This window comes from Amblyraja radiata, chromosome 10 (genome assembly GCF_010909765.2).
Source record: "Amblyraja radiata isolate CabotCenter1 chromosome 10, sAmbRad1.1.pri, whole genome shotgun sequence".
Classification (NCBI taxonomy): Eukaryota; Metazoa; Chordata; class Chondrichthyes; order Rajiformes; family Rajidae; genus Amblyraja; species Amblyraja radiata.
Genome location: NC_045965.1, coordinates 25,482,032 through 25,502,930, shown reverse-complemented (window position 1 = coordinate 25,502,930; position 20,899 = coordinate 25,482,032). Strand labels below are relative to the sequence as shown.

At 41.6% G+C, this 20,899-nt stretch overlaps 1 protein-coding gene across 6 annotated transcripts in view; it reads left to right on the top strand.

The window, feature by feature from the left end:
• The window catches only part of ralgps2 (Ral GEF with PH domain and SH3 binding motif 2), a 266,410-nt gene that overhangs the window by 84,422 nt on the left and 161,089 nt on the right, over positions 1-20,899 (top strand). For all 6 annotated transcript variants that reach the window (XM_033028386.1, XM_033028383.1, XM_033028381.1 and 3 more), the window contains 2 exons: positions 5,351-5,401; positions 14,048-14,131. In XM_033028386.1, coding sequence (XP_032884277.1) covers positions 5,351-5,401; positions 14,048-14,131 — 135 coding nt within the window. The remainder of the gene's footprint in view (positions 1-5,350; positions 5,402-14,047; positions 14,132-20,899) is intronic.

Sequence of the window (20,899 nt, the reverse complement as noted above, 5' to 3'; positions counted from 1 at the left end):
TTAAGCTTTTCCCCTTTCACCTTTGGCTATGCCTTCCTAGTATTTGACATTTCCACCCTGGGGGGGGAGTGAAAGGTTCTGACTATCTACACTATTTATCTTCTCAAAATTTTGTGAACTTCTATCAGATCTCTCCTTAGCCTTCAATACTCCAGAGAAAGCAACCTCTTCTTACAGCAAATACACTTGAATCGGCAGTATCCTGGTAAACCTCTTCTGCACCCTCTGAAAAGCCTCCACACACTTCTGTTAATGATACGACCAAAACTGCACACAATGCTCCAAATGTACCTTAATCTAAGTTTTATAAAGCTGCAACATGATTTCCTGACTTTTATCCTCAATGCTGTCCACCAATTAAGGCAAGCATGCACCTTTTGTGCTGCTCTGTCGACATTGTAGAAACATGGAAAATAGGTGCAGGAGCAGGCCAATCGGCCCTTTGAGCCACCACAGCCATTCAATATGATCATGGCTGATCATCCAAAATCAGTACCCCTTTCCTGCTTTCTCCCTTGATTCCATTAGCCTTAAGAATGATATCTAACATTGTGTTGCTACTTTCAGGGAGCTGTTGACTTGGATATCATATTGCCACTACACATCCATGCTAATAAGAATTCTGTCATTACCTGTGTAGTTTCCTTGACATTTGTCCTCCCAAAGTGCAACACCTTACGATTGCCCAGATAAAACTCCCATCTGTCACTTCTCTGCCCATATCTGTAACTGATCTATATCTTCTAAGAACCATCTTCATTACCTGCAGCTCCGCCAATATTTGTTTTGGCAGGTTTTATTCACCTTCATGCCGTCTAAGATATATAACACTTCCTTTTTAAATCTAAACATGCTGTAGAAATTCAACATTGCAGTTAAAATGTCCAAATTAATAGAAATTGAAATTATTAATTTAAGATCTTGCCCAGGTTCTCTGGCGCCACACACAGATTCCGTCTTTACTCCCTAAAGAGCTTCATCTTTCCCTGGTTGCTCTCTTTCTCAACATATTTATAAAATGCCATAGGATTTTTCTTAGCTGTCTAGTTAATAGATGGTGAAGGTATTGAGCAGTGAATTAAAAATAAAACATGCTGAAACTGAGAGGCAGAAAACAGCAATGGCCAGGAGGATGGCATGGTGGCACAGTGGTAGAGTGGCTGCTTTACAGCGCCGGCGATACAGGTTCAACCCTGACTATGGGTGCTATCTGTATGGAGTTTGTATATTCTCCCCAAGACTGCATGGGTTTTCCCCGGGTGCTCCAGTTTCTTCCCACACTCCAAAGATGGACAAGTTTGTAGGTTAAAATGGCTTTGGGAACAATTATAAATTGTCCCTAGTGTGTAGGATAGTGCTAGTGTTGGTCGCTGTTCGTTGGTCGTCGCGGACTCAGTGGGCTGAGGGCCTTTTTCCGTGCTTTACCTAACTAAACTATATCATTCTTTCATTCTGATGAAATGGTCATTGACCTGAAACTTGCAGAAAATTTCCAGCACAATTCATAATTCAGATTTCTTGCATCTTCAATTTTTGATTCTATTGATAAAATGGCAATTTACAACTGCAAGCTCTATATAGCTCTGGCCATGTTGCAGGGAGGAGACATAACCGTCAAGAGGATGCAAAGGCAATCACATGTATGTTGTTGGGGCTGACATATGTTGGTTCTGAGAAGTAATTGATTCAGATTTGGTCATTTTCACCAAGGTGATTTAATTGAGATGTATAAAATTATATGACGCTGAATCAGAGCACATAGAAAATAATTCTGACTGTACAGCGCTCTGAGATGAGGAAGCTGGATTGAATGTGATAGGTGGAGGATTAGATGCGAGTCGAGTAAAGGAGATTAATTGCCTAATGGGCTCTGAAACCTACTGCTAGAAAAGGCAATAGGCAGAACTCTTATCATATTGAAAACTTAACTGGATGCACACCTGAAGTGCCTATTTGGGGATAGCCGATACCGTTTTGCCTGGCAAGGAAATAACAGACAAAAATTCTATGAATTTTAAGAGCAGTTAATTCATGGAACAAGGGAAATTATAAAGAGCACTGAAGTGTCCTGTAAGTTCACTATTTTGAGGATTGAATATTGTGAGGCGATGCATTTAACAAATTTAATATAATGAATTGACATTTTTTTCAAAATGACATCTTTGAACTTTTTAATCACGCCAATAGAAGGTCCCTTGTGATCCTGTTTAAATTGAAATTCCTTTCCACATAAAGAAAAGGATGCAGCAGCATTTCCGTTTTATTAAATGCAAATTTCATTGTTATTTCTTTATTTCCAGCATTTTTTGTCTACCTTCATAGATATATGGGTTTTTATATATTTTTATTTATTGTTTAATTATTAACTGACTCAAGGAATTAATCTGGAAATACTGTTGATGTAAATAAGCGAAAATAAGTCTCAGTATCCTGCACCAAATTCTTTTAAGAGTTTGAAATGATTTACCTCCATCTATTTCAGTCTGAAAAAGGGTCTCAACCCGAAACGTCACTATTCCTTCGCTCCATAGATGCTGCCTCGCCCGCTGACTTTCTCCAGCTTTTTTGTCAATGTTCGATTTTTCCAGCATCTGCAGTGCTTTCTTAAACAATACCTCCATCTATTGGTTTGTTGTGATAGTGCAGGTATAACTGCAAATCCATCAAGACTTTACATGATTGAGAATTTTCTTCTGATAAAATACATCAGTGTATAAGGGCAGTAAATTAATGTTGCAATAGTTATAAACATGTCAGTACAAAGCATTGAATGTTTAGTTTTATTACAATAGGAATTTAAGTTGTTCAATTCTGGAGAAAAAAATGGTCTTGATGATGAACCAACATTTTTATTCATTGCAAACTATAATGCAGCACTGATTTAAGCCAAAATAATTAACTTGCCACAATTTAAAGAAAAAATTTAAATTACAATTGCAAAATAGTCGCTTTGTGTTTGTTTGCAATTTTGATACAAATTGGAGACCAGCCATCTAGTCCTTTTTAGCTTGTTCTGCCATTCACCAACATTGTGGCTGATCTTCTCCCTCAGCTCTATTTTCCTGCACTCTTCCCATATACCTTGATTTTTTTAATATCATCAATAATTTTTTGTTCTGAATAAACTCAATTTCTGAGCCTTACCAGGTAGAGAATTTGCACTTTTTGAGTGTTTTTTTTTTATTACCTCAGTGATTTAATGGGCTACCACTTAATCTGAAAATAAGACTCTTTGATCTAGATGGTTCAACAAGAGGAAATATCCCCCTATTAACTGTTATGTAAGTCCCAAAAGCATATTGTAAGTTTCAATGCAATATAATCTCATTCTGCTAAACTTTGAGGTGGCGCAGCCTATTTTCTCCTCGTATGACAAATTTCTCATTCCATTTAGAAGTCTTGTGAACCTTTGTGCACGGGGAAAGGAATTAATTCAGTTGTTTCCCAGTTTTATGTTATTCCGTGGTTTCTATCTCTTAATCTCTTTCCCAATTGTTATCACTTTTTCCTAAAACTGTTAATGCAATTAATATGCTTGTTAATATGTTTTTTAATTAATGTTTACCATACTGAATTTTAACTGAAATGCAGATAAGTGTGAGGTGTTGCATTTTGGGGAGTCAAACCAGGGCAGGACCTTCACAGTCGGGCCTTGGGGAGTGTTGTAGAGCAGAATGATCTAGGAGTACAGATATACAGTTCCCTGAAAGTGGAGTCACAGTCAAGAAGGCTTTTGGTATATTGATCTTCTTCAGTCATGGTGTTGAGTACAGAGGTTGGGATGTTTTGATACATTTGTCGAACATGTCAGTGAGGCTACACTTAAAATATTGCTTTCAGTTTTTGTCACCTTGCTACAGGAGGGATATCATTAAGCTGGAAAAAATGCAGTGAAGATTTACGTGGATGTTGATAGGGTCGTGGGCCTGAGGTGGAAAGAGAGGTTGGGTATGATTGAACTTTATACCTTGGAGTGCAGGTGGTTGAGAGGTGATCTTATGGAGCTGTATACGTTCATGAGGAGAACAAACGGGGTGAATGCACAGTCTTTTATTCTCAGAGTAGGGGAATCAAGAACCAGGTTTAAGGTAAAAGGGGAAAGATTTAACTGGAACCTGAAGGACAACTGTTTCTCAGAAGGTGGTGGATATGGAATTTGCTGCCAGAGGAGGTAGTTGAGGCAGGTAAGGTAACAACATTTAAAAGTCATTTGTACAGGGATTGGAAAGGGTTAGAATGATATGGGCCAAATGCAGGTTGCTCAGACTAGATGGGGCCTCTGAGGGGCATAGACAAGTTGGGCTGAAGAGCCTGTCTCTGCTTTATGACTGACTTCATATATACTTTCTGAACACTTCAGAATCCTTCAATCATGTGAAAGGCAAATATTATTGTTGTTTCCAGAGGTTTTCTTTGAAAGAAAATGTTAAATTATTACAAAGGTCATCACTTTGGACGCATAGAAAATTATATTAGCCTTTCTTGTGATTTAATGATTTTTTTGTAATTTCCAGAAATTGCTGGCATCTCCCAAATTGTGCTGGGAAACTGGTTGTTGGAAGAGCAAGTCCATTTATTTCAATATGTATCAATTGTGGTGGGACGCGGCAGCGGGAAGAGGTGGTGGGACGCGGCAGCGGGAAGAGGCGGGGCAGTGTTGAAAAGGCTGCAAAAGACCTAGGATGGTGGTAAACTTCAAGAATACTTTAAATCTTTTAACCTTAATTTTAAAAGCCAACTTGGTCTGTATGTATGAGATGGGCTGCATGGTCTGGTTCTATGCTTTGTACCCATATCACAGAAGGGTTTTTGAAAAGTTTGTTAACTGGCTAAATCAGATACTGCAAAAGGAAAGTTTATGCTTAAAATATGAATTAGTAATAGTTTTGCTGAGATTATATCTTGAAAATAATAGGCAAGCAAGATTTATTGATTAGCAAGTTTTTACCCTTTTGTATCTGTCTGCATCAGCCAAATCTTGCAAAAATCCTGCCAACAGTTACCTTCATAACTGATAGTACTTCTGGAGTTTTTCAGTTGGAAATTGTTAAAATCGCTTCAGACGTTCTATCTATCCATCAGTCTTTCAATTAACTGTTATACGACCCATGATTTTATGCTATGTAGCAGAATTCCCCTTAGAACTGAGCAGGTCAGTGAGGTTTCCTTTCCTTGTTTGTTAGTTGCGGTGTAAAGGTTCAGGCATCAATGATGATGTTGATGCATTATAAAACATTTAATATTGTAAAGTTAATGACGACTGGGGAACTTATTTTGTAATTTATAACGTGCACAATTATTGTGAAGGTTGATTACTTTATCAATTAAATTGTAATTTTTTGTTTTACAGAGTCAGATAACATTAATGGATGCACCAGTTTTTAAAGCTATTCAGCCTGAGGTGAGTTTAGTAATATCGCTGTCTCTAATGATAGGCACTGTAATGATGAGTAATAGATGCTGTAATAATGATCAAAGGCATTATGTGAGTTAATGATTGATCGCCTTCATCCCATGATACATTATGATTCTATTTTGTTCCAACAGCCTCGAGATGTTTGCAATTTATCACTTGAGGTTTATCAATTTCATCTTTTGGTCAGTAGGTGGACAAACTGCCCTGGTCTGTCTCAGACCTTTGATTAGAAATGTCATATCACAATCAAATTCTGCTAAAATCTGATGTGATGAATGAAGTGGCAGTGAGGGTGTGATCCTAATGCTTCCTTTGAATTGATGGGCTTTTCAGGTGGAATCTTTAATAATGATATGTAATGCGTTTGAACTGAGAGAGGCAATGGTAATGAGAAAGGGCATGATCATACTTGGGACATTGACAAGTAACGATGAGTTTGAACCATCTGATTGATCCCATGCAGAAGTGATTGTCTGAGGAGAGAAAGTTGATATGAGAGTGCTCTTTGTTATTGACATTGGGCATGCTGTCTAATACTTCTGCTGCTGTGGTAGTAGAAACCAGTCAAATTAATGAACTACTGAGTTCTGAAGGGTTCCATTTGCATATGAGCTTTTTATTTCTAACATTTGTTAACTATGAGGGTGTAGTAAATCTGACAGCTTTGATTTGAAGCTGGTAAAAACACTCAGAAGGCGTTTGTGAAAGAGAAATTGTGAATGTTGGGGTATTGGCGACAAGGTTAGAGGTTAGACTTTTTTCATGGAAATTAACATTGTCGGGCACTTCTGTGGCGCAAACATTATTTGTGAATTCGCAGACTGCTTGAATGTTGGCCTGTCTTGTTACATACAGAAGAGATACAAAAAGCTGGAGTAACTCAGTGGGTTAGGCAGTATCTCTGGAGAAAAGGAATAGGTGATGTTTTGGGTCGTGACCCATTTTCTGACTGAGTGTCATGGGGAAGGGGAACGAGAGATATAGGTGGTACTTGGGAGAAATGAATGGAAGATATGCTATACTTCAGTTCTGGCCATGTGGGTCATGTACTCAATACTTGTCCAAATTACTTGAAATTATTTGGTGGATATTGGCAATGAACAGCTACTTTTTATTTTGAGCATATGTTCCATCTATGGTCCTTGAATAGGTGCTTCAGAGCAGTAATATTTATTTTCTACTCATAAGATTGTGTCGGTGTTCTTTGACTTTTCCCACATTGCATCACAGACCCAATTTTATGTTGAAACAATGCTAATTAATATAAATGTACCATTTAAGAGCAGTTTCTAGGAAAAAACATTCATAGATTAATTGCCTTTTTAGTGAGTCAACTGAAGTGACGATTGAAAGAAACACTCAAATTAATCTTTAGTCTGACTATGTATTAATACATAGATCACTTAGTGCATACTTAATGCATTAAGTCATAAAACAAATGATTTGAACACAGATACTCCTCTTGTGAAATGAAAATGTGTAACTAACTAAGGGGATAATAGGGCCCTGCAAATCTCCTATAATGATTGTGACAATTAGCCCTTCTGCCTGCTATTGAAGCTGTTCAAATTCATTTCACTGCATGTGACGAATAAAATTGACTGACTTTGTTAATATATATTGAGCTGTTGAGAGATATTTCAGAATTTCTTGCTTTATTACAACCCAAATGGTCAATGTCTTGTTTTCAGTGTAATTGGTCTCTGAAAATGCCAGTTCAGCAATACCTTGGAACTTTCACATTTCTGTGATCAGTCAATCAATACTGGAAAGCACTCTTCCCCAGTTAAGTTATCAATTCTTTTTGATATGACATCTTCATAGACCATTAAGGCCTCAAAAAGGCACAACAGAGGATTTACTTCCTGCGGCAGCTGAGGAAGCACAATCTGCCACAGGCAATGATGGTCCAATTCTACATGGCCATCGTAGAGTCTGTTCTCACCTTCTCCATCATGGTCTGGTTTGGCTCAGCCACCAAGCACGACACCTGGAGGCTGCAGCGAATCGTCCGATCAGCAGAGAAGTTTATTGACTGCAACCTTCCCTCCATTGATGAACTGTACACTGCAAGGGCCAGGAAGCGAGCGGGCAAGATCATCTCTGATCCCTCTCACCCGGGCCACAAACTCTTTGAATCGCTTCCCTCTGGAAGGTGACTCCGGGCTGTCAAAGCTGCCACAGCCAGACATAAAAACAGTTTTTATCCACGATTACTTGCTCTACTCAACAGCCAAAAATTTGTAGCCTCCCTTTGATCTGGTGTTTTGTTGGTTCACATGCTTGATCAATGGTGTTTTATCACTAATGTTTTATTATTATTAATGTTCAGTGTTTTCTGAGTCATTCGTAACTGTCATTGTATGTCATGTTGTTACTTGTGGGCGGAGCACCAAGGCAAATTCCTTGTATGTGAATACTTGGCCAATAAACTTAAATATCCTTTATGAGGCCTATTCAAACTGAAAAACACTGTCTAGTCTTTTGTCCTGGATTGGTCGTTTTTAACCCCTTTCTCTTCTCATAATAATCCTACTGCTCACATGAAGACTTCTATTCCTATCATCCTTTTGTATATCTATATATTTATATTTCTACATTTCCTTACAACATTGGATAGAGGCAATTTGGCTCATCAATTAGATGTCACAGAGCAATCAGATGCCCTGCTAATTTTCCTTGTAAATTTCCCTCAACTCCAAAGTTTACTACTCGCTAACACACTAGGGTCAATGTATGATGGCCAATTAAACCCATTAACCCACAAACCTTTGTTATGTGGGAGGAAACCCATGCTGTCATAATCATAATCTTAATAGTAATTTATTAGCCAAGTGTGTTTCGCAACATACGAGGAATATGATTTGCCATACAGTCATACCATTAAAGAGCAACAAGACACCCAAATACATTTTTAACATGAACATCCACCACAGTGACTTACCCAAATTCCTCACTGTGATGGAAGGCAAAAAAGGTTCAATCTCTTCCCTTCCTTGTTCTCCCGCGGTCAGGGGCTTCGAGCCTTCCATTGACGAGATGATCTTGGCTCCCATAGCTGGTGGTCAGGCCCTCTGCATCGGGGCGATCAAGCCCCTGCATCAGGGGGATCTCAGTTCCCCGCGCTGGACGATTGCACCCCGGGTCGGGGCTAGTCGAACCTCTTGCGACTTTGGAGCTTCCCGATATCAGTCTCTACCCGAGACAGCGAGCTCCTTGATGGTGAAATCTGCAGGCTGCGGTTGGAGCGTCGATTCCAGGCAAGGGATCGCAGGCTCCGATGGTTAGTCTACGTGGTGGGGCTCAAAGTCAGTCTCAAGCAAGACCGCCAGCTCCATGATGTTAGGCTGCAGAGCGAGAGGAGATACGATCCAGAAAATAATCGCATCTCCAGCAAGGTAAGAGATTGAAAATAAGTTTCCCCCGACACCCGACTCCCTCCCCCACCCCCCACATAAAACAAACCAGAGAACATTAACACATCCTTTTTAAAACACACTAAAAATACCAAAAAAGACAAAAAGACAGATAGACTGTAGGCGAGGCTGCCATAGCTGACGGCGCCACGTATGTGCAGAATGTGCCAACTCCGCACAGACAGCATTTGGGATTAGCATTGAAACCTAGTCACTGGAGCTGTGAGGCATCAATTGTACTAGCTGTGCCTCTTTGTTTTTATATTCTGAGAAGGATATATCACAATATTTGTCAGCTTTTTCTGACTTGATGTTGGTTTGGATATCGCCATTTTTCTATTTACCATGTTATTCCTGAAAAATTATGTTAAGTGTCATAATAGCGAAAGATCTCACGTGAAACATGACCATAACCAGTGAAACATAATCTGGTATTCGTATTTAATATTGGGAAATTTATTAATTACTTGAAGTACTTGGAAATTTTCGGTTTTAAGTGAACGATTAAAGGGCCTGGCCCACTTGGACAACCTAATCCACGAGTTTAGAAGATCTTAGACGAGTTGAAAAATAATGTCAAGGTCGTGTTGATTCGTCGAAGTAATAGACCTCCTATGACCTCCTACGACTATGTCTACGACCTCCTACGACTATGTCTACAACCTCCTATGATCCCCCTCGACCTCAGTCTTCCACACCTAAGACCAACTACGACTAGCTACGAGTGGAAAATGATCACATGATAAAATGATGTCATGTTTGCATTTTTTTCCTCGGGCCAGTTTCCGACCTACGACTACCTACGACAATCCACGACTACCATCACGGCCTACTACGACCTACCTACGAGTAAAAAGTATCACTTTTTTCCATGCCGACCTCTTTTTTTACTTGTGGACATTTTTTATCAGGCTGGAAAAAAACGCCGCGACCTACTTGAGGCCACGAGTACGCGGAGACCACTCACGAGCCTGAGGAAGAGCTACGAAGACCTCCTACGACCTTGTGGTGACCATGCTGCAAGTATGAGTCAAGGGCAAACTCGGCAGAGGTCGCCAATTAGGTCGTGAAAGTGGGACAGTGGCTTTAGGTGTCTTTCAAGCTTCAGCAAGTGGCTTTAGGTGTCTTTCAAGCTTCGTTGACAAGGGTTTTTTCTTGCACGAAGAACTAGTACTTATTGAAAGCTGATTCTTTGAGCACTGAATCATTTCTATCATAATCTTCGAATGTAATTGGAAAAAAAAAACATGATTGCTGTAAAGAAATCAAAAAAAGATTAGAAACAGTCTAGTATTGCGAAGTAAAATGACCCCAGTGTGTTGGCAAGTAGTAGACTTAGGGGTGAGTTGATAGAAATGTAGGGGGAATGTGTTACAGGGGAAATTAGCAGGGAATCCAATTGATCTGTGATGACAACGATGGGCCAAATGGCCTCTTTCCATGTTGCAAGGAAATATGGAAATATGAAGCTGGATCCTGAGTATTTACAGATATCGGTCAAGTTAAGGTTCATATGAGGAGAGAAAGTTAGAAATCAAGGGTGAGAAATATAGGCGAGGTGAAATAAAAAAAGTAACTTAGAATATTCGTGGAGACTATTTACCAGCAAAATGTAGAGAACTCTAAGTGTAATCATTTTGAAATCTTATATAGATTTACAATAATATTAAAAGTTGTTAGCCAGCCACAATGCAAATTTCAAAAGAAGAAATGTAAGTTATGGCAAAAGGGATAAAAATATTTCTGGGGAATAAATCTTGCAAGAGCAGTAATGAACATTTATATATTTCTGAAAACTCCACATGTATACCAGAAAAAAAGGGTAAATTTATAAACTGTCTTGGATATGAAGGCAGTTGTAGATTAGCTATAGCATGTTAGCTAATTAGAATGCTTAGTAATTATAAACCCGCCTAATTATAACATTCATAGTGTAAGATCCTACCCACTGTCTACCAGTTAGAGTAGCAATGTGAACGTGTGATGACCTGCTTAGTAGTTAATGACCTTAACAATAAAGATGCTTGTGTTTCAACCTGTGTGAGTTTGGACTCTTTACATGGTTTCAGAAAATCAGGTCTACCTCGCTCTTTTTACAGCGATTAATTAAGTTTATCAGTTTTTATTTGCGTGTTCTTTTGTGATTTGAGGACATGGCTAACTCTTGTCGAAAGCCTAGCCCGCTCGTGTTTGATTCTGATATTGCCGAGCGATGGCGAATGTTTGAGAAGGACTACTCTCATTATATCCGCATCGTTCACCGAAACAATCCCGACGATTTGAAGGCTTCACTACTGTTGAATTTAGCTGGTCCGGAGGCTATGATCCGCGCTGACTCGTTCGAATTTGCACCTGCTCAACTGGATGGGAATGGACAGGTATTGGTGCCAGCTGAATCTATTGACAACTCTATGGTGTTGCTGAGGAAGTTTAGAGAACTGTGTGACCTGCCGTCTAACAGAATCCTTGAGAGAACAAGATTTTTTGCTCGAATGCAACAGGCTGACTAGCCTGTGGAACGATTCATCAGTGACCTGAGACACATCAGCTCTCGATGCAGATTTGGTGAGTTGACAAATGAGTTAGTTCGCGATAAAATTGTGGGAGGAATGAGCGACCGCAAGCTGCGAGCCGAACTGCTGCGGAATGCAGAACTGACTTTAGAGCAAGCAATTCATGCTTGTCAGATGGCTGAGACTGTGGCACCACTGGCTGATTTTGATAGCGCGAATGCTAATCAACAGTTGAATGTAAATCTGGCTAGTTACTCTCCGCAAAGATTTCTCAATGCGTCCAGCAAAGCTCAGAACATGCCTAACACCAGGTGTACAAACTGTAACTATTTCCACCCCAGGGGGCGCCAATTTTGGGAAAGTATGTCATAATTGCAAGAAACTCAACCACTTTGCTAAATGTTGTCGATCCAGTGCGATTACAGCTTCAAGGACAAAGCTGCACCTGATTCAACAAGACCCTTCTGATTCTCATGAACAAGACGAATCTTCCCACGGGAACGACTGTGATAACAGACACTGAGTCTACCGTACTTTCCCTAAACCTGCACACCGCAGGCAAAGTGACTGATCCTGCTGTGACCATAATAATCAATAACAAACCACTGATCGGCAAAGTCGATAACGGCGCCCGCGTGAACTCATGTCACTCAAAGTGTTCAACAAGATAAGAACCACTGAGCTCATAAAAAAAACTCTTCCACTCTACATGCTTACGGAGGAGAAATTCTCCACCCGCTGGGCAAAGCTGATTTCAAAGGTACCATCAATGAACAGACCAAGGACTTGCTATTTTACATCGTTCAGCCAAGTTCTGAAACCCTGCTCGGCATCGATGCGTGCCATGACCTAGGTTTGCTCTATTTCGGGCGTGCTGTCCACAAACTCTGTTTGACAGAGGAACCAACCAGACAGATGCTATCCAACAACAAAGATTTGTTTGACAACAAACTCGGCAAACTACCTATAATATACACGATCATTGTTGACCATACAGTCACCCCAATCGTATGTGCCCCTCACCGCATTCCGCATGGTATGCGTGAGCAAATACACGATGAACTGAAACGTATGGTCCATTGGAGTTCTTGCCAAAGTCAGTGAACCCTCTGATTGGGTTTCCACCATGGTTGTCACCACAAAGAAAGACAAAAAACAGTTGCGCATATGCATCAATAAAGATTTGAACACAGCAATCAAACGCCAACACTACCCAATGAGGACCACCTAAGACGTAGCGGCACAAATCGGTAACGCAACGTTTTTCTCAGTCTTGGATGCCAAAAAGTCGTTCTGGCAAATCCCGTTAGACCGTGCTTCATCGGCGTTAACAACCTTCGCCACCCCGTTCGGACGTTACCGATTCCTAAGAACGCCCTTTGGCATCAACTCTGCCAGTGAAGTTTTCCAGCATGCAATGGAACAACTGTTTGCAGAATTTCCCTGTGCCATCATAGTTGACGACATCCTGGTTCATGGACGCGATGCCACTGAGCACGATACCAACCTACGCAAAGTTCTGGACCGTGCCAGAGACATCGATTTAAAACTGAAGTGCAAGATCATGGTACATAACTAATGAAAAAACACAAGGAAGGTGAATTGCATGCTGAGCTTTGTCACCAGGTCTAGAATAAAGTACAGGTTGAACACCGATTTTCCAGCATCCTCGGTTTTGAGCCTTTCTGAACTGTCCGTTTTTTCTGCACCATGAGATCATGTTATAACGAAATGACAATACACCCCTGACATGCTAATGCGCGCTACTAAGAGATTGAATAAATATATTACAGTGAAGGAGTTAAGAATTTTTAAATAGTTGACAAGCAGCTTGATAGAGTAAACCAGTAGAGTGGTCGACACGCCAATTTCTGCTTGAAAGGTTAAGGTTTGAAATAAAAATAAAATTGAGAAGATAGTCAGCAGATCAGACAGTTAATATTTCAGGTCAATGATCTTTTATCAGAATTAGTGAAAGTTGGAAATCAAACATGTTTTTAGTTGCAGGATGGTTGGAGAGAATAAATGAATGTCTCTGTCCACGTGCCCCTTTTTGATCTGCATCTATCCAACATTTTCTGTTTTTTCAGATCTCCTGAGTTTATCTGTGTGAAAGATATTGTTGAATTTAAACATAAAATCTTTGTGCTCTGAATACGAGAATGTCAGAGAGGCATGATTGAGTAAGAGATTGTGGGAGAATGGATCACAGATAAAGCAGGTTACATTTGCAACGCATGATGTGTTTACAGGATGGTTCTGTTTCAGCAGTAATTATTTTCTATCTAATAGTGTCATAAAGTCATACAACACAGAAACATTCCTTTGGCCAAGCTTGCCCATGCTGACCAAGATGTCCCATCTACACTAGTCCAAGTTGCATACATTTAGCCCATATCTCTCTCAACCTTTCCCATCCATATACCAGTTCAAAAGGCTTTTTAAATGCATATAAACACAAATCCTGGCTTAGGTAAAAAACTATTTTTAATGTTACAAAAGTTTTAATTGGACAAATGTTTCTTGATGGCAATTAAGGATTGACCATACAGTTTTCTAATTGGTCAACATGTAAAAAGAGTTAGCACATTTTAAGTCATTCAACATTGGCAGTTAAGGGCTTTGAATGTGATGAGTAAAAGCCACTTCCTTAATTGTAGAGGATAATTTTAGTAAGTATGTCCAACTTCCCTCTCTTACAGGAGCTGTCAAGTGGTGGTTGGAACAAAAAGGAAAAGTACAGTTCCTCACCAAATGTTGTAGCCTTCACTCGAAGGTTTAATCATGTGAGTATTACAAGGATTTATATAATAACATTAATTGGTGAAGCCCAAAGCTTTGTTTGTGATCGTAGACACTAGTGTACTGACACCTCTTTAAAAAGTTTAAAACTAAGTCTTCATATATTTAGGATTTTAAATAGTGTTATACCATTTTCAGCTATTAGTGCATTAAATTAGAAATTGTTTGGTCTCAAAATTAAAACAGAAGAGGTACATAGGTGGAAAAAAATGTTGATAAATGGAGCCACTTTTTTAATTGGCATGCCTACCAGCACCGTTTTGTCATTAAAAGTATTGGTGAGAACAACAATTTATTTTTTACTGTTTGGTTGCTTTCAATTATTGCCATGACTGTTTCTGAACATTTGAAATGTGAAATAATTGTTGATAACCTAAACATTCATGGGTAATTTCCCAGTTAATGGGGATGTCTTGGGGATTGTCTGCATTACAGTCAAGGTAGTCCTGGACATCTTAAAACATTCAAACATACATCAATCTCTGGGGTCTGATCAAGTATATCCAAGAACACTGCACAAAACTAGAGCAGAAATTGCTGGAGCCCTGACACTGCTGTTAGCTATGGGTCAGGTGCCCAAAGACTGGTGGCTTGCATGGTGCCTTTATTTAAGATGGACTGCAAAGAAAATCCTGGGAACTTTTGACCAATAAGCCTAACATATGTGGTGGTAAATTGCTGGATAAGAGGTATAAGATAAACATACATGTAGAAAGAAGAGTTGAATAAGGACAGTCAATATGAGTGTGAGAGATCATATCTACCAAATTTGCTTGTTTTTGAAGAAGCAAGTAAGAAGGTTAATGAGAGCAGAGCAGTAGATGTGATCTATATGGACTTCAACAAGGCCTATATAGACTTCAACAAGGCCTTTGATAAAATTCTGCATGGTAGACTGCTCGAAAAGATCCAGGAAAACTACTATTGGTCACACTGTTGGCTTAATAGTAGAAAGCAGAAGACAATAGTGGAAGGTTGTTTCTCAATGCTGGGCCATTGCTAACGATTTGGGTGAGAATGTACAGTAGGTTGGTAAGTTTGCAGATGGCATTAAATAATAGACATTGAATTAGTATTAAAATGGTTTCTTGATCAGCTGGGTAAGTGGCCTGAGAAATGGGGAATGATGTTTAATTTGGATAAGTGCATGTTGTTACATTTCGTGAAGTACAAATGCATAGCTCCCTGAAAGTGATGTCACAGTGGTAGTGAAGGTGGCTTGTGGCACATTGGCCATTACAGTCAGGGAACTGAACATAGCAGTTGAGACGTTAAGTTGTAGCTGTACAATGCATTGGTGTGGACACATTCAGAATATTGTGTTCAGTTTTAGTTACCCTGCTGCTATAGAAAATATGTGATTAAGCTGAAAAGAATGCAGAAAAGATTTACGATAATGTTTCCAGGACTGAGTAATAGGCAGAGGTTGGGCAGACTAGGACTTTACTCCTTGGAATGTACCAGACTGGTGATCTTATCGAAGTGTATAAAGTCATGAGTGGTATCAACAGTCTTTTTTCCCAGAGTTGGGGAATCAAGAACTCAAGAGCATAGGTTTATGCCCCTGCCACTTAGGAAACCTGAACGGAAACCTCTGGAGAATATAACTTAACAGTATAGCACAGGAACAGGCCAGTTGGTTCATATTGACCATGCTGAACATATGCCAGATTAAATTAATGTCCTCTGCCTGAATGTGATCCATGTCACTCCATTGCCTCTGTGTGTGTGTGTGTGTGTGTGTGTCTCTCTCTCTCTCTCTCCCTCCCCCTCTCCCCCCCCCCCCCCTCTCCACCCCTCCCCCCCCCCCCCCCTCTCTCTCCCCCCTCTCTCTTTTTTTGGTTTTGCAACTGATTTACTTTGCTGACCCTCACTCATTGATGCTCTTGCCATTTGTAATTTTAGTTGTGAATTAAAGTCAAATTAATTTAGAACCTTGTTGATCGAGACACTGCTTGTTAAATTAGCTGGCAACAATAAAGTATTCTGCCTTATATCTCTTTTGGTTCCTTTGTTTCCTCAATCCAATTAACAAGTTCCCTTTGCACTTCTTGATTTGCAAAACACATTTTTTATTTTTGTTATGATAGGCCTTTAACTTTCAGCTGTTTAAACATTGCTATGGAATGGTAAAGCACAGAGTTGTGTTGTTCTCCCTCAATAGTCAGTTACTAAAATAAGTTAATTTTGTGACTTAACAAATTAGGTAAAACCATAAAATATCTGAAAATGGAATTGGATTTCTTTATACGATCGATTATATCCCTCAATATTCCATCTTGGGCTCACAATCCTGGGCTCTCAGCCATCTTTTTGATTCTTTGCAAAAAGCATTTGAGCACTGAGGAAGGCTGTCAAAATATACAGCCTTATATAGATCAGCTACAGAAATGGGCGTAGAAATAGCAGATGGAGTTTAATCCAAGCAAGTATGAGATTTGCACTTTGGGAAGTCGAATGTAAATATGTAATTAATGGCATGATCCTTACAGCACTGATATATGGAAGGATCTTGGGGTCCAACTCCATAACTCACTGAAAGTTGTAACACAATTAGATACAATGATAAAGAAGGCATATGGTATGCTTCCCTTCGTTGATCAGGGCATTGAGTCATGATGCAGCTTTATCGGACTTCGGTTGGACCACATTTGAGGATTCCATGTGGTTCTGGTTGCCCCATTACAGGAAGGATGTGGAGGCTTTGGAAAGCGTGCAGAGGAAGTTTACCAGAATTATGCATGGATTAGGGGGTATTAGCCACAGGAAGAGGTTGTTTAAGAAGGAACTGCAGATGCTGGAAAATCGAAGGTCGACAAAAGTGCTGGAGAAATTCAGCGGGTGAGGCGGCATCTATGGAGTGAAGGAAATAGGCAACTTTTCGGGCTGAAACCCTTCTTCAGACTAGTGGGGGGTGGGGGGGGGGGGGGGGGCGGGGAGAAGAGAGGAGAAAGGAAGAGGAGGAGCCAGAGGGCTGAGGGAGAGCTGAGAAGGGGAGGAGACAGCAAGGGCTACTGAAAATTGGAGAAGTCAATGTTCATGCCGCTAGGGTGCAAACTGCCCAAGCGGAATATGAGGTGCTGCTCCTCCAATTTCCGATGGTGCTCACTCTGGCCATGGAGGAGGCCCAGCACAGAAAGGTCGGATTCGGAATGGGAGGGGGAGTTGAAGTGCTGAGCCACAGGGAGATTAGGTTGGTTAATGCGGACCGAGCGGAGGTGTTCGGTGAAATGATCGCCAAGCCTAGGCTCGGTCTCACCGATGTAGATCAGCTGACATCTAGAGCAGCGGATGCAATAAATGAGGTTGGAGGAGATGCAGGTGAACCTCTGTCGCACCTGGAACGACTGCTTGGGTCCTTGAATGGAGTCGAGGGGGGAGGTAAAGCGACAAGTGTAGCATCTCTTGTGGTTGCAAGGGAAAGTGCCCGGGGAGGGGGAGGTGCGGGAGGGAAGGGAAGAATTGACCAGGGAGTAACCAGGAAGAGGTTGCAGAGACATAGATTGTTTCCTCTGGAATGCTAGAGATTTCGGGGAGACCTGATAGAAGTGTATAAAATTATGAGAGACATAGATAGGGTGGACAGTCAGAACCTCTTTCCAAGGTTGGAAAAATAAATACTTGAGGGCATAGCTTTAAGGTGAGAGGGATAAAGTTTAAAGGAGATGTGCACAACAAATGTTTCACATAGAGGGCGATTAGTGGTAGAGATGCACTGCTGAGGATGGTGGTTGAGGCAGATACAATAAAGGGATTTGAGACTTTTGGATAGGCATGTGGATATGCAGGGAATGAAGGTATATGGATTATGTGGAGGCAGATGAGAGTTGCTCTTGGTATTATTTTTGGCACAGTCATTGTGGGCCAAACGGTCTGTTCATGTACAGAGCTGTTCTTTGTCCTATGTCCCCCATATCTGGTTTCACTACCAGATCCTGATTCATTTAAGCTGCATCTCCATAATCCTTCCTTTACTTATCATCTTCATTGTATTGTATTGTATTGTATATCTTTATTGTTATTTTCCCGAGTACTCACATACCCAGAGGAAACAAAAAAAGTTACTCAAACCAGTGTCCATTCAGTGTGCAGTAAAAAATAAATAGAAATAAAAATACATATATCATGAACAAGTTTAACACTACTCTCAACTAAACATCAACAGGCGTTCCGATCGGCAGTGGCACGACAGTGGCTCTGTTCAGGTTGGTGGTTGGTGCGCGATACTTTGGCAGGGGGCAAAGTCCGTTTAACAGTCTTATAGCCTGCGGGAAGACGCTGAGGAGCATCCTGCTGGTTTTGCAGCTAATGCTCCTGTACCTCTTCCCAGATGGCAGGATGGAGAATATGTGATGCGATGGGTGGTAGGGGTCTTTGATGATGGAGATGGCTCTGTTGATACATCTCTTCCTGTATATGTCCAGCAAGAAAGGGAGTGGAGCACCAATAATCCTGCTGGCGGTCTTCACAATCCTGTCAAGTTGGTGCCGTTCGTACGCCTTGCAGCTCCCGAACCAGGAAGTGGTGCCATTGGTTAATGTGCTCTCGATTGTTCCCCTATAAAAAGTTCGTAGATGTGTAGTGGGGAGACCTGCTTTACGTAGTCTTCGGAGAGGGTGTAGTCGCTGCTGGGCTCTCTTGACCAGTGCTGTGGTGTTGGTTGTGGACATCAGGTCATCTGACAGGTGGAGTCCTAGGAACTTCACGCTGCTGACCCTTTCCACATCAGCTCCATCGATGTGCAGAGGTGTATGGTGTTGTTTTCCCGCCCTCCTGAAGTCAACCACCATCTCCTTAGTTTTTCCCACGTTGAGAATGAGGTTGTGGGATTTGCACCATCCTGTGAGCAGCTCCACCTCCATCCTGTACGCCGACTCATCATTGTCACTGATGAGACCCACCACTGTTGTGTCATCAGCGAACTTGTTGATGAAGTTGTTATTGAGTCTAGCAGTACAGTCGTGTGTAAGCAGACTAAACAGCAGGGGGCTTAGGACACAGCCTTGGGGCGAGCCAGTGCTCACGGCTATGGTTTTTGATGTCCTACTGCCCACCCTGACTGTCTGCTGCCGTTGTGATAGAAAGTTCAGGACCCAGTTACATGTGCCAGCATCAACCCCCAATAGCTCCAACTTCTCCACCAGCTGCTGCGGAATGATTGTGTTAAACGCAGAGCTGAAGTCTATGAAGAGGATCCTGGCATAAGTATTTTTCCGATCAAGGTGTGACAGTACGAGGTTCAGTGTTGTTGAGACTGCGTCCTCTGTGGATCGGTTGGCTCTGTAGGCGAACTGCAGTGGGTCTAGGTCGGCAGGTAGACTCTTTTTGATGTGCTGCATAACCAGTCGCTCAAAACACTTCATTGCTATGGGTGTTAGAGCCACTGGTCGAAAGTCATTATGGCAGGCTGGGTTTGGTTTCTTCGGGACAGGGACGATGGTGGCGCTCTTAAGACAGTTGGGCACTACTGCCTGGCTGAGTGAGATGTTAAAAATGTCTGTGAAGACATCTTTCAGTTGCTCGGCGCAGTCTCTTAAAACGCATCCAGGAATGTTCGGCCCTGCAGCTTTGCGTGGATTGATGCTGGCAAAGGCCTTTTTAACTCCAGCTGCGGACAACCTAAGCGACTGGTCACTGGGTGATGGCAGTAGTGCACGTGTCTGGGTGCTGTTTTTAACCTCAAACCGTGCGTAGAACTCGTTCAGTTCATCTGGTAGAGAGGGGTCGTTTTGGCATATCCGCAGCGGGGGGGGCTTGTAGTCAGTGATGGTATGAAATCCCTGCCACAAGCGACGTGCGTCTTTGTCATTTTCGAAGTGGCTATTAAGTTTTTGCCCATACAGCCTCTTCGCTTCCCTGATCCCCCGGGATAGGTTACTCCTTGCCAGTTTGTATGCTGCGTTGTCCCCAGATTTGAATGCAGCATTCCGGATTCTCAGTAGGGAACACACTTCCCCAGTTAGCCAAGGTTTCTGATTGGCACGCCTCCTGACGGTTTTGACCACCGTTACATCATCAATGCATTTATTGATGTATCCGATGACGGATTCTGTGTATTCTTGGAGGTTGATGCCACTGTCATCTGTTGCTGCCTCTCTGAAAATGGCCCACTGTGTGGTTTCGAAACAGTCTTGAAGTGTTGCGGTAGCTCCCTGTGGCCATGTTCTGATTTCTTTGACCGTTGGCCTGTCCTGTTTCACCCTGGGTCTGTATGCAGGTGTGAGCATAACCGCTAGGTGGTCAGAGTTGCCGATATGGGGGAGGGGGGCTGCTTTATATGCATCTTTAATGTTGGTGTACACCAGGTCTAGTTTGTTCTTTCCCCTGGTTGCAATGTTCACATGCTGGTAGAATTTAGGCAGAACAGATGTAAGACTTGCCTGGTTGAAATCCCCAGCTGCCATGAAGAAAGCATCTGGATGTTCCCTCTGCTGCTCACTGATGTTGTTGTAGAGCTCTGTCATAGCATTCTTCACGTCCGCGCTCGGTGGTACATAGACGGCCGTTATGAAGACTGCCGTTAGCTCCCTGGGTAAGTAGAAGGGTCGGCATTTCACAGTCATTAGCTCTACATGGGGTGAGCAGTAAGTGGAAATCACCACAGCATCCTGGCACCATGATCTGTTCACATATACAGCCAGTCCCCCTCCTCTTGCCTTACCAGCTAGCGAAGCTACTCTTATCAGCTCTGTATAGCATAAGTCCCTCCAACTGGATCGCAGCGTCTGTGATGTTCTGATTCAGCCAGGTCT